Raw genomic sequence first — 14,332 nt, 5'->3', positions numbered from 1 at the left:
CTCCTCCTCTCCCCTCGTAGAGCACTGCTCTCCTACTACCGTACTACCCGTACCACCCCTTTCTTTTCTGACAGTATCTCACCCTCACCCTCTCCTCATCAGTTCAGTTTTGATTCCTGACACTGCATGTGAACAGGGCTCAAGGAGCAGGAACACCCAGCTAAGAAGCAGCTGTTTTCTAAGACCCAGTAACTTGACAGCTGACAGTTCCAGAAGTGTGTTTTCTTCTCCAACATTCGGAGACGCAGTTCTGTTTCTTTGTCACACCATCTGCATATATTTCAGAATATTTTCTTCATACCCTTTCTAACTTTCTACAGATTTCCTCAAGGCTCAATAGTTATTTGTCTTAACTTCTACTGAATCTTGGTCAGTGGACATTTAGTCATGACACTTAGGCTACAGTCTCTACACTAATGACACACAGATGTCATTCTTGCTGCAATCTATCTTTCAGTCTCTCAGTTTTTTAAAAAAACAAACATAGTCTGTCTTGTTTCAGAGACATAACCATATGATCCTCCAGGGAAGAGCTCAAAACAAACTGGACTGAACAGAACTTTAACTCTCTTTCAACCTGGAGTCATCCATGCCGCCTCTCACATCACTGTAATAGAAAAGGACCAAGAGACTGCATTTCTACATATCCTAATTTTTTTTTTTTTTTGTGAAGAAATGAATCTTCATCCTGAGCAGTGCATAGGATCTGATTAAATATGACTACGAAGTCCCCTTTTATAAGTACTGACTGTGAAACCTTCCACAGCTTTGATTCCATTTCTCCTGAAGAAAATCAGTTCAATGCATAACAGAAAACAACATGAAGAATGGGAAAAGCATTAATATTCCACTCTATATATCATGTTCGTGTTCTCAATACTTAGAACATTTCTCAAAAATAATTTAATCAAATGGCAAGAAGGTGGCAGGAACAGTAAACTGTGAGGGACATGGATCATCATTTTCTGCTCAGGAAAGGTGACAAAGTAGAACATGACAGAGCTCCCCACAGACATGGTAGGGTAAGACATGAACAGTTAACTTCCCATAACACAGGAACAGGGGGGTATGACATGCACTTGATTAGATGGCAGTTTGAAAGCCAGTGATAATTAACAGAATACAAATCAGTTACATAAATCACTGCTCCAGGAAGGCATGATTTCATCTGCAAGAAGGCTGCATGGCTTGGAAGATGGATTTTATTACAGACAGAGCCTGCCTTTTAAAGACTGCCTGCTGCTTCCTGTTTTCAGTATCTGTTTGCCATGTGCCATGGTCTACACAACTGTAACTCAAATTTTCAGGCTGAAATTTCTGATTCTAGATGTTTGTCTCAGGCTGGATATTTTTAGAAAGTTCTGAGTAAAATGGTTCTGCAACTTCTGAGTATCAAAGAACAGTATATTCCTTTAGCATATCTTGCCCTTTCTATGCTGCCTTCTCTGTCTCATGGTGCCTAGGAGACAGCAACTATTTTGATTACAGAAATTAAAACAAAGGACTAATGTAGCATTTGGACTTCTACTGCTCAGTAAATGCACTAAACTAGCCCTTACAAGCCTAGATCCAGTTGCCTAAACTAAGGTAAGAAAAAAAAAATTCTGGAAACACAATGAGATATGTCACATGGTGCAGTTGAATCTAGGTAGTGAAGTTTTTGAAATTAAGTCCAGCAATTTTTAATGTGAATCCAGAAGAAGAGGAACTTCACTTAAGGAAATAACTTACATGTAAGTAAAAAGACTTTAAACTGCATCTTTTTTGATATTCTGCAAGGTAAGATGAATGAGAAGAAGTGACAATTTTGCTTGTATTACAAATTATCAGCTACCACACAACTCTCTGTTCCTTCAGCAGCATGACTGCAGTGCAAAACCCCACAAGTCTGCATTTACATCTCCACTGGTCTATTCTAGCCACCACTTCGCCTGGCTTGACTCAAACTGCACAGTAGAAAAGCAATAACTGGCACTTTAATGAAAGGATATGGAAAGCCACCATAAACAAACTGCTTTACATTTCAAGTAATCACTGCCTGCTTGGCAGACTACTGACAGTGCAAACAGTGACAACTGCATCACCAGGAACTGCTCTGCATAGTTGCACTGCATTTCAGCAACAAGTAATACCTACACCCTAATCCAGAGAGGATGCAATTACACCAAACTGTTACCATCTCTGCCTTGTTAATCGTTCTGTATTTAATAACAGTACAGCAACTCCATATTGGTCAAAGATGGACAAGAGAAGGTTTTTTTTTTCTCCCATGGAGCTCTGCCAGTACCTGACCACAACTCCAGTAGCTCAGTCAAACTTCAGCTGTCAGATTATCTTGGAAAGCTTCCTGAAACTGACATCCCAAGTATCAATCTCACTGCAGCTGCAGATATACTTCCACAGGAACTTGCACTATGTAAATTGCAAGCAGAACTTCTGTGCTCAAGAAAACATAAAATTTCTACCTTTAAAAACAACTGGACTGTAAAATATTTCTATTACTATCATCAACTCGTACATTCTACCGGAAGAAAAACTACCAAGAGACACCTTAATTTTTAACTCGCTCCTGCTCATACCTCTGTGTTCCAACTTTTGTCTTCCTATCCATCAGGAAGTGTATTTAAGCAGAATAACTCAGAATATTCCATTTTATGCTAGTAACATCCTAGATGAGTAACACTCTACTGGCTTAGCTGTGAACTAGCTATCTAATTCTTCATTACTTATTTAATCTTCATAGAGCTCCAAAATTATTCAGCTAGAAGAAAAGATATATGCAGGAGGTTTTGGGGAAGAAACATTATTCATCAGGTCAGATTTTTTTGGAACTTTTTATTTGGTATCAATTTTTATTACTGACTTCTATCACTTCCATCACTGTTGAGTTTTCAAAGATCTTAAAAGTATTCAACCTAACAACTCTTAGAACTCCTAGCATTAATCTTTGTATTAAATATTATGCCTGTCTCGATTTCATAATTTAAATGCTCTTAAATATTTTTAATAGCACTCCTGTTCATTCAGGGCTTGTTTTTACACTCTTGTGGTTTGTAAGTCTTGTTTGTATTGATGAAGAGATAATTATTCTATTTAAGTATTTTCAGAGCAATTATTACCATTTTAAATAAAGTAATTGGCAAAAAAATTTCCACTATTCTGCTGACATGTTTATTTTAAGCTAGACATCAGCACCTACCTATTTTCATAGGATTTTTCTGATTCTGATTTTTACCAGAATTAAACTCTGAAACTTCTACTCTGACTGAAGCCAAGCAATGCATTTGAAAGGTAACAGAGGAAGTTTCAAGGAAAAGGGGACCTAAATTTTGTTTCTTCAGGGAAAAAAGGCTAGAAGCAGTACTAACTTTTATAGAGGATTTTTGGAATAAATGTTCAACTGTACTGTATACTGTACCTGCATAGGACCTGGAATGCAAGACAAAACCCTCTCTATGTTCTCAGAATTCACATCGACATCATTAACAGCAACAAGAATATCTCCTGGAGGTGGAATAGACAAGAAATGAGAAATTCAGTGGCTACTGCATCACAATACAGAACAAAACAGTGTCTTATTAAATAAGTATGCCATTCAAGCTGTCATAATTGTCCATTTGTTACATTTAAGTAGATATTTGCTACATGCAACATTTACCACTTTTAGTCTATTACCTCAGTGCTCTTAAGGCCTTATGGCCACACTCACATCATTTGACAAAAATCACAGAAATACAGAGTGGTTTGGGTTGGAAGGAACCTTGAAAAGCATCTAGTTCCAACGCCTTGCTACAGACAGGGACACCTACCACTAGATCAGGTTGCTCCAAATCCCATCCAACGTGGCCTAGAACACTTCCAAGGATGGAGTACCCACAGCCTCTTTGGGCAGTCCTTTCCAGTATCCCTCCATCCTCACAGTCAAGAATTTCCTTCTTGTATCCAACCTAAATCTACTGTCAGTTTAAAGACATTCCCCTTTATCCTGTCACTACATGTTCTTGTCAAAAGTGTCTCCCACTCCTTCAGGTACTTCAAGGCCACAATTAGGTAACTGTGAAGCTTCTCTTCTCCAGGCTGAACAAGTTCAATTCTCTCAGCCTTTCCTCATGACAAGTTCTCCATCCCTCTGATCATCTTGGTGCTCCTTCTGTACAACAACTGTCCAAGCCTCTTCCCTCCATCCAGGCTTGTATATCTCTTGTTCCCTGACCAGAAAACACAGCAAATTTCTCAGCTTAGTCCTTTCTCTTCCGTTCTTTGTCCCCTGCCATGGGTCCCCCTCTCCATGTTTTTGTCTGGCAGTTTTTCTTGCCTAACCTTGTGTTTTCCACATCTGACACCCTTACCATCACTGGAAATGGGAAAAAAAAAAACCAAAACAAAACAAAACAACTCCTTAGGATCCCAAAGACAAAGTCATTAACTGCAAGAGGGAGAGATTTGAAAATTCAGAATCACCACCTACAAAAGCAAACAGAACCAAATTATAGCTTGCAAAATCCACATTCCAGTTTAAAGTACAAAAATCATTTCTACATGAAGGGAAGGAAAATATTCTCAATAAGTATCCCAGTGGTAATTAATTGGCAACCTATGCCTCCTCCCCCTCAAAAAGATGCATGTTTAAACATGGAGTGTGCAAGAGGGATGAGACTTGTGGAAATGAAAACCAACATGTGAAGCTAGAAAATATATAAGTAAAATAACATCAAGAGATAAAACTACATAGACCTGTCAAAAATAATAGAAATTGGAAAGTAAAAATAGAAAGGCTTTTGACCATTCATTGTTTGGCCCTTCCTTGGAATGTAGGTGAGTGATCCTATCCAGAGTATTCCTTACCATCCTATCCACCTGTGCTCAAGAAAAAGAAATCAAATGAGATCGGATAGACAGATGTAATACTGCAGCAATCATGGGAAATTAAGAATCTCTTGGTTAAAGACAAGGTGAGCAGAGCCTAGGTGAGAAAGCAGAGTGGAAATCAGGCACTAACTAGAGAATTTCTGAAAAGCTTCCCAAAAGCTACCCAATAAAGGTACTGTCATGGGTTAGTACAGTGTGGTTTTTTAGCTACAGAAGAATGTAGAATAATTCTCCAGGTCAGGACCTGGGAATTTCTTTGGAAGAGACAGCAACCTATCAGAGAGTTAGTTGGAATATTGGCGTCTGTTCTGACCACTGAAATTGTTACCTGCGACTTTGGGAAGTACCATATAAAACCCTGTGAATTTCCTGAAGGTGGGTCCTTTTTCTTCTTTCCTTTGGCTAGAGAGAGACAGGTAACATCGAGCTGGGCCTGCTGCTCCCCCCTTTTTGGGGGAGAGCTGGCCTGAGGCCTGGCCGGATTCCATCGGCTCCCAGGTGAAGGGGGCAGAGGGAAGGAGAAGTTGCTGTTTTGTAACAGCTACTTTTCTTCAGACTTCCCAGGAGCAGGGAGAGATCTCTGCTGGGGCCCTGATAAGAGCTATGGGCACCATTTGGGCTGAGACCACCCCGATTTACACTGAGGGGTGGGCTGAGAAGGCATTTATGATCTTGCCTGGTTTTTTTTTGATTCCAGACTGCCTAAGTGCTCCAGTCTCTGATGTTTCTGTGAGTTCTTCCTCCCTCATCAGCACAGCCTTGAACACCTAACACCACGAGCTACAGAGAGAGAGACAAATACTCCGAGCAGATTTAACTCTTTCTGAGAAACATGAAGCTTCCAGAGCTTAGCCCTTCTCTGAGACAGTAAGAAAAGACAGAGTGAACATAAAGACCAACAGCATGAAGTCAGTAGCAAGAATGAAAAGACTATTAGGACAGAGGGTTGAGGAGCTGGTTGTTCTATTCTTATTTGATCCATGGAAATGAACTCTCTATTTAAGTCATTCCTTTAAATCATGGGAAAAATATGCATTTGGGGAGATGATTGTTTTAATTTGTGTGAGGATTCGAGCAAAAGTGTCTGTGATGAACTAAGTAATATCCTACAAGATGCTTAAACAGAGATAAAGATGAGAAGCCCCCTGCGCCAGTGAAGAAGTGAGAAGATATCTCTGTACCTTAAGGTGAAGAATCCTTTGCTTTTTTCATCTTTAAAAGGTGACACCCCAGTATGCAAAAGTGTAAGACCCATGACCGATAAGCAGCTTGGGAAACTGCTCCTGGGAGGGTCACAAAGGCAGGTTTCTCTGGGCGGTTGTTTTTGTGACAGTTTAAAACCCACAAGAGAACTGTTCTAAGTTGTCAATGGGATCCATTACTCTATAAGATACTCTTCCCCTAATCAATTAGTGAAAGACTATTGTCACATAGTAAAACTGACTGAAAATTACAAGTTTTGTCTCTTTATGTTGTTTTGTAAAAAAGTTTGTAAGGGGAAGGAAGAGTGTTTTTGAAGTTTCATTCTGTTTTCGTTTTTTTCCAGCTTTTTTTCTATTCTTTTAGTGTATGTTAATAAAACTATTTGTTAATTTTAAGGTTAAGCCTGCTTTGTTTTTCTCCTAGTCTTTCTCCCACAGAAAGAGTAAGTACCAAGACCAAAATTTAGTGAATGTGAAACCACTACAGTACCTAAGATGAGGCAACATAAATTTATGACAAGAACTGTAAGAAGTGACTGCCAGTGGCACCAGGATTTGATGGTTCATTTTTTCCTTTACAGAGGCAAATATTCAACTTTAGACTAACAAAACAGGCCTTATTTTCTACTTGATTTTTGTTGGTGGCACTTCCAGTTGTCTCTGCTGTCTCTCGTAAAAATTTTAATTAGTTTCTAGCTTGCATCTTCTGTAGATAAGGAAATAAAGAAATTAGCTTCTTACTTAACACTGAAGGTGACTTGACTCCAAGGTCATTCATTCTTATGTGTGAACTAAAAATACAAAGAGCTCTTCTGAACGAGCGAATTGAAAACCAAGCTTCATTTTGCTTGAGCTGCACAAAGATTCCCCTAGAAAGCACCTCCACATCCTCTCCAAGATTATTAACTCAGGCAGTGGAAAGGGATTAGAAAAAGGATACGGATTTGCAGCAAAAATGCATGCATAGCATAGTTATATTTTAAGCCTTGACTTGGCAACAAAAATATCATCACCCGCAGAAGCGAAGCACTGAACCACTGTAAGGTTCAGTGGGTATTTCAATTTTCCAGAGAGGAGACTTGTTCAGCTCAAACTGACACAGTGCTAATGATATGCACGCTATGAAAAATCACAGCCTGAGTCTCTAAGCTTTCTCCATTCCCTGAAAATCTATTCAAGGCCATGGAATGTTCAAGTTCAGAAGAAGACTAACAGTGACCATTATTTCTATATTCTACCTTGTTTTTAAATACCTTCAAATTGCAACTGGGATTCTTCCCAGGTACAAGGTTGATTGCTCAAAATCAGTGCAACACACAATCAAGGTCAGCAAGAGACAGAACATTCTTCTTAACTAACCATCAATAAGGAAACAATGAATAGCTCCAAAATGCAAGCAACATTCCTCTTTAATACATTAGGAATTAACCAGTTGCTCACTCTTTTACATTAAAGGGAAAGCCATTCCTACTCCTCCTGAATGCAAAACCAAGAAAAGGTTACATTTTATTCTACATAAAAAAAGTTTAAAGTTTTTCTTTTTCAAGAAATAGCTCTCTCCCTAACCTGTGTGTTTCTTGCTGCACAGGACAGTAAAGTTTTAGTCTGTCAAATCTTCAATACAACAGTAATTCAAAGACAGAAAAGCTGAAAGTTAAACAGCATTTGAAAGGAACTCAGTAAGTCCATGCCAGAGCCCCGGGACATGAAAATTAGTAATGAAAAGCAGAGCACTAAGGGTACAAGAATTATAAGTAGGATTACTATGTTCTTTGTTAAGAACACTGTATTAAAGATCACTATTCACAACTACAAGAGAAAGCATAAATTACTTTTCTACTTGTCTTAAACTCATCTGCTTAAACCAAAGTTGTTTGTGTTCTGTTTGACTGGATCCTTATGAATTCTGTTGTAAAGCCATTAAGAGGAGCTGCACACTTTGTGAAGACATACACACCTCAGCACTTGAGGGAAAGTACCTGAACCACATCTCCCAGGGTGGAACAGACAAAGACACTTGGAAAGGAGAAGAGCCATCAGTATTTACGTGTTACATACTCCAAACGTTTTATTTATTCAATGACTAATGTACACATGTAAAACCTTCATTGCAGCAGTAAATATTTATTCCATCCAATTGGTAAAAATGTAATCACGGACCATGCATAGAAGAGCTTTCCAGAGCACACAGCCCAAGCAGTCCTGTAAGGCTGCCTTCCTTCTGCCCGGAAATGCTGTATCACTATCAAAGAAGAGCAACTCCATACACAGTAGAAAATCTTTACTGATTAGTATGGATTTTCCGGAATTGGGGGTGGAGGCAGCGAGGGTGGGTGTTTGCATTTTTTGCTACTTTTCTTTTTGCCACACACAACAGCAGTCAAAGGATAGGGACTGTGAAGTAAACAGATCAAATTACATCACTGGGCAAAGTATGAGCTGTGTAAAATTATGAACCCAGTGTAGTCTTAAAGCAGGACATGACCACAAGATCTACTCAGTGTGATAATTAACTGCAGTGAAAGAGTTAATGCATGCAACTCGTACTTTGTAAGAGCTTGACATCCACATTTTATTTTAAATTGTTTCTTGCCCTTTAGCAGTCTGCAAAACTTAAGGACAGACTGTTTCAGGTCTTCAGACATTAATTATGTCAAAAAAATAATGCAATTGTATGAAGTTTAATCTAATTTCACTTACCTAATGCTTAAACAATTCTGGTTAAATGAAATCGAAGTGTAAATAGCTTTTGCAATTGCTTAAGTTGGTCTAACTCGATGGTCTGCAGAGTTAAATCGAACCACCTCAATCTAAAACATCACTGAATTACAGATATAGGGAGAAACATCAGAACAAAGTATCACTCAGTTCCATTTTTAGAGATGCTGCAATAGAAGAAAGGAATTTTCTTCAGGCCGCTCCAGGATATCATTCCTTAAGTCAATAAATTTATCTTTAGAAAAAATACATCCTTCTGAAAAAACATAGTTTAGATCATGTGTTAGGAAGAGATTCTTTCCTGTGAGGGTGGTAGAGGTGGCACTGGTTGCCCAGTAGAGCTGTGGCTGCCCCATCCCTGGGTGTGCTCAAGGCCAGGTTGGATGGGTGTACTGTGGGGTTAGGACTGCATGATCTTTAGAAACTCTTCCAACCCAAACTGTTCTATGATTCTGTCACTCTCTTTAAGGAATATAGTAAGCTTTACTTAAATATAGCAATGAATGATCAAGCTTTTGAGTTCTATCACTTACTGTGGGAAGAGTCTCAGTTCACAAAGAAACTCTAAGACATCTATACATGTCCTCTGCATGATGTGAAGCAGGGCTGAACTTTACTTGAGTGATGAAACAAAGAGGCAAGGCAGGGATTCTTTCTATCTTATCTGTTCTCATCAGAAGAGACTTCTCCCATTCAGTCAGCAGCAACCAAGACCAGCGTGTGCTGATCTCAAACACCCAGTCTACACACAGCTGATGGAATTATTCCTGCCTGTTTAAGGACAAAGTTTAGGAAAATATTTGGCACTGCTGACATCCCTAGAATGTTTATTTCTGCCTCTCTTTGCCACTTGAGGCACAAGATTATGACTTCTGTTAACCATCCCTTCCCTAGAGATAACGTGCAAGCACCACTTCTAAAAGTAGATCCCCACTGGATTAAGCCCAGGGACACTGACTGGCGAGTACCACTTCCACACTGCGATGGGAGATGCACTTCTCTTTTTTTTTCCTGAAATCATGAGATTATAGTTGTTACCATGGGAGAGGATGGAGGACACTTTTGTCATGGAGTCCTGATATTTAGTTTTCTCTGTTCTCAGTAATGACTTGGTGGGAGCACTTACAAAAGTTCCCATAAACTTTTCCAAGAAAGGCAAACTATGGAAGGCATTCCTACTGAAGAAAGGCAGATCAATTACTTGTTTTGTATATTAACAGGCTGCTTTCATCCAAATAATTGCTGCTGTGCTTGAGGGGAGATGAAAAGAACAAAAGCCACGTCCCAAACACCACAGTGAGAACACAGCAAAGCTTACACAAACTCTGGTTCCATCTTGTGAGCCCAACATCTCTACTCTGGAAAGTCTTTTCCACAAATACTCCAAGTACAGTAATGCCACATAAAAATCTCAAACTCTCCCAGTATTTTGGTCCTTTCAAGGGCTTTTTTTCCTGTCAGGACTCTAAGGATATGGACCTTTCAAGTGAAGTTTGCAACAGCAGCTGTATCTTTTGCACACATGTTCAAAATGGGATTATTACAGCCCTTCTTTTCAATCAAACACAATTAATTCTTGTCAGTGGGGAGTTTTCACAATTTTCTGACAATTGTACATACTGATAAAGTGAGAAGATTCATGCTGAGCTATTTGGTTATGAGAGCAGTAAGATACTTTCAAAGACGATAACAACAGTATGCTTTGATAGTGAAAAGAGCTTTGCATTTTCAGTGTCATTGAAATTAATTTTTTATTTTTACTATGGTAAAGATGATGCTCATCAGCATTTACAAGAGCTTTTCCCTAGCTTGAATCCAACAGGTTTCAATTTGAAGGGGGGTGGGAACCAAATTATAATGGCATTACCTATCACAACCCTTATTTGTCAGGATCTAAATGTGAGTATTTTGACAAGCTTTTCGTCTTTGAAGACATGCTCAAAGTTTTCCACAGCAGACCAAACTTTGCATAATGTTGCAAATTAATTGAAGCAAGAAAAACGTTTTGCCAAAAATACAAAAGACACTTAAAAAGCAAAAGATGGAAGCAACTGTATTTTATCTTAACCAAAATGAGTGGCAATGAATTTAAAGATCAATGAGGGCTTTTATGTTTTGAAAATTTAAGATGGATGCTGGCCTGCTAAATGTAAAAAAAAAAGGTAAATGAACTGATAAACAACACATGAATAGAGTGCCATCTTTTTAGAGTTACAAAGCAGCAGGGTTTTTTAGCTTGCAAAAGTGTTGTATTTACTTACATACGGTCAGAGCCTGCATTCCACTCGGTTAATAAAGTACAGCAACAAGACTTATGACTTCCATATGCAATCTTAAAACCAAAAATTAAAGTGTATTGCACAAAAAATAAACAGATGTTTTAAGACATTTCAAAACAAATACAAGAAGCCACCTGAGGAAAGTGATTATTAAGGATGGAAAAAGAAGTTACTTCTACTAAAAATGCTGAAGTATAAACCACTTTGTGAGTGCTGCAAACTGGTCACCAGGAAGACAAACAGATGTCATTTTAAAGCATGTATTTTTAAAGGAAAATATTATTTGGATTTGCCTCACAAAAGACTACTGCCAAGCTGGTCTGGACTACCAAAGGCCACTGAAATATTATAAAGCTAAACAAGAACAGGTTAATGTTTATGAGCATTCAGGTCAATGCAGTTGAACACAGTTATAACCAGAGCAGCCAGCAGGCATCGTGCTGCGCTGACCAGGTATTCCTCCTTTGTGATGGCCAAAGAAGTTGCTCACTTCTGTGCTAATTCTTCAGTTTTAGACTGACCACAAAACCATCCTTAACTGGCTGTTTCCACAGTTCTCCACACAACTCCTAAAACCTACTTTGATAAAGAACAACTGAAAGGCAAAGTTCTACTGTAATTATTCTTGAACTTTCTGTCCAGCTTCAGATCTGAAGAGCTATCTACTGAACTCCAGTGGCTTCTCAATCAGGTTTGGGTGTACACCACAGCTATCCCATCCTGTGATGTGCAGTATAGAAACAGTAAACTGGGCAGACTTTTGACAAGAACAGATTTTTTTTTACTGTATACTCTTTATGCAGACAAGACTGAAATCTGAGCATCTAATTTATGCAAAGCATCCCTATTTCTAGACACCACATAAAAATTGCAGAGTACTCAGCTTCACTATAGATATATAATTTGAAAATATTTTTATAAGAAAATGATACATTTTCCACTGTTGGCACTGAACACAGCTCATTTTCCCAGATAAGAGCTGAATAACCCCAGTATGCTTGAAACTATTTCATTTTCAATGTGCAAAAAAAGAAGGCAAGGGTTGATGATAGCCTAGGACATAATAAAGTGTAAGACTCTTCTTAGATTAAGCTAAATGTTCTTCTATTTGAAACAAACAAACAAACAAACCCCACAATTTTTGTCCTCTCTAGCTCTGGGAAGCATTAAGTGCAGCAGATGAAACACTATCTCTGGATAGGTCAGCTTGATCTCCTGGATCTGGTACTTGCCTACACTGTTCTGACTTCACACCTGCTCTCACAAAAGTGTTACACGCAAATCTGTGTCTCAAAATTAACTTAGAGGTTACAAACACCCACTCTTACACTAATTAGATTAAACACCCTTAAGCAGATCAAGTTGAAACTTGCTCTCTCCTCCCTCTCAAGCCCACTTGTCCCATTTTTTGACTAACCAGTTCTTGCTGGGAAAATTTGAAAGTTATCCAGTTTTCCCTCTGGAGTATTCTTTAGCATCTCTATCAAAAACACACGCTGGAGCAATCAGCCAGTCGAAGCACGATGTGCCTTTTTACACACATAACACTGGAATTTCAAAAGCACCCATGCTGACTTTGTGGGATTTGTGCTACTTATAGCATTAAGATTTCTAATGATCTTCTACCCAACATCACATCTTTGCTCTCCCACTCTGTGAGCAACCAGCTTCAAGGGTAATTAGGTAATCTTTCAACCTTTAAAGACGTAGCCTGGTTGTCTCATATTTACTGTCTCCGAGGTTGATGTCCTGCAAGTGCCAAGCTTTGAGTGGCCTTAATGCTGGGAGTGGGAATATTTCTGCTCCCTCAGTACCCCTCACAGCAGTTCACTCCCCTCCATCATTCATGTTTGGGTGCCTGTCAGACCTTCTGTAACCCAAGCTTAACTTACTGCACCAGCAAAATACTAGACAGCCAATTTCTCTTCTGGGTTAGTTTCTTGCCAGATTATTTCCTCAGACCATGGAAGCGCCTGAGCAGCCAAACCAACACAAAGGCTGTACTGGCTCACTGCCTCCCCAAACTGCAGCCTTGACATGGATTTGGAGCCTCCCAAAGTCACAGCTGCTGAGGAAGCTGCTGTCGGACTTGCTAAACAGAAAAATAACCAAACAAGGCTGTGGAGAAAGTTTGTAACATAAGAACGTACCTTACACAGTATTTTCCCCCTCATTTTTATGATACAAAATCCATTTAAAGCATATATACAGTAAAGCTTTTTATCTAAGGAGGATGCTGTGGAGAAGAAGGAAATCTAAATACAGTATCTGGCAGACTACAGGTTTGCTCCAGTCCCACTCATCTACTGAGTAAATCCTCAGTTAAAATCCTAAGCTAAAGGTAGTGGTGGGGTATTTCTTGCTCCAAGCTGCTCAGTCTCTGAACACTAAGGGATGGTGATCTCCTTACTGTATATTTAACACCTTTCTGGTTATGCCACATGTTCTTAAAATCAGTAATACAGTAAAACTGACTAGGTAACAAACCATCAGATGCAATGACACTAACTTAAAACAGTCCCTCGAGAACTGATGTAATTGCTTACGTCTCAGGAATATTCAAGTCAGCTGCCTCTAACAGCAAAAAACCCATAAATCTTCATATTAAAGGAAGAATGCAGGAGTTAGCCATTCCTTCAGTTACTTACCAATCAGGATTTGACTTGTTTTCATTGCAGAACTACCTGGCACCAAGCCATGTACCACAAGCTTCTCTTCACTGTCTCCTCTGGTAGCTTTATCCCTCCTGCTTTGTTTTTCTACTTTTCTGCTGCTCCATGAAGACTGATGGACAATGCCCACTAAGGCCTCCAGCAGCTTCTGCTGCTCTTCTTCCCCAGCACTGTAGAGTTTTCTGGGATTTACATAAACAGACACATCTTTGTACTTTTGCTGAACAGTGACGTCCATTTTCTGAGCAGACCGGTGTTTCAATATGGAAATAGGAGCAGAGGGGTGCACATTGCAGCTTCCACTGCCTTTCTTACCAGAAGGCTTTGGTAAAAGACTCTTCTTTTTTAGCATTTTGGTCCATTTCTTCAGTTCATACTTTCTTTCCTTTCGTGATCCCTCTTGAATAATTTCAGCTTCATTTTCACAAAACCTGACATGATTCACTGCTGGCATTTCTGGACAGCTGTTCTGAAGCAGAATTTCTTCTTCACTTTCACTTAATTCTAAATAAAATAATTCTCCATTTTTCTGCACACTATCCAACCACTCAGGCTCAAGGTCACTGGAAAAATAAGGAGAATGAGTGAGTGA

General features: G+C 39.1%; 1 protein-coding gene across 1 annotated transcript in view; it reads right to left on the bottom strand.

The window, feature by feature from the left end:
• INTU (inturned planar cell polarity protein) overlaps positions 1-14,332 on the bottom strand; it is a 39,381-nt gene that overhangs the window by 19,429 nt on the left and 5,620 nt on the right. Inside the window, exons 2-3 of the mRNA XM_040065568.1 lie at positions 13,717-14,303; positions 3,419-3,504 (exon numbers count right to left, since the gene is read on the bottom strand). Of these exons, the coding sequence (XP_039921502.1) occupies positions 3,419-3,504; positions 13,717-14,303 (673 nt within the window). The remainder of the gene's footprint in view (positions 1-3,418; positions 3,505-13,716; positions 14,304-14,332) is intronic.

Source organism: Hirundo rustica, chromosome 5 (genome assembly GCF_015227805.2).
Source record: "Hirundo rustica isolate bHirRus1 chromosome 5, bHirRus1.pri.v3, whole genome shotgun sequence".
Lineage (NCBI taxonomy): Eukaryota > Metazoa > Chordata > Aves > Passeriformes > Hirundinidae > Hirundo > Hirundo rustica.
Note: the sequence above shows the minus strand (reverse complement) of the source record. Positions and strands in the feature narration are given on the sequence as shown.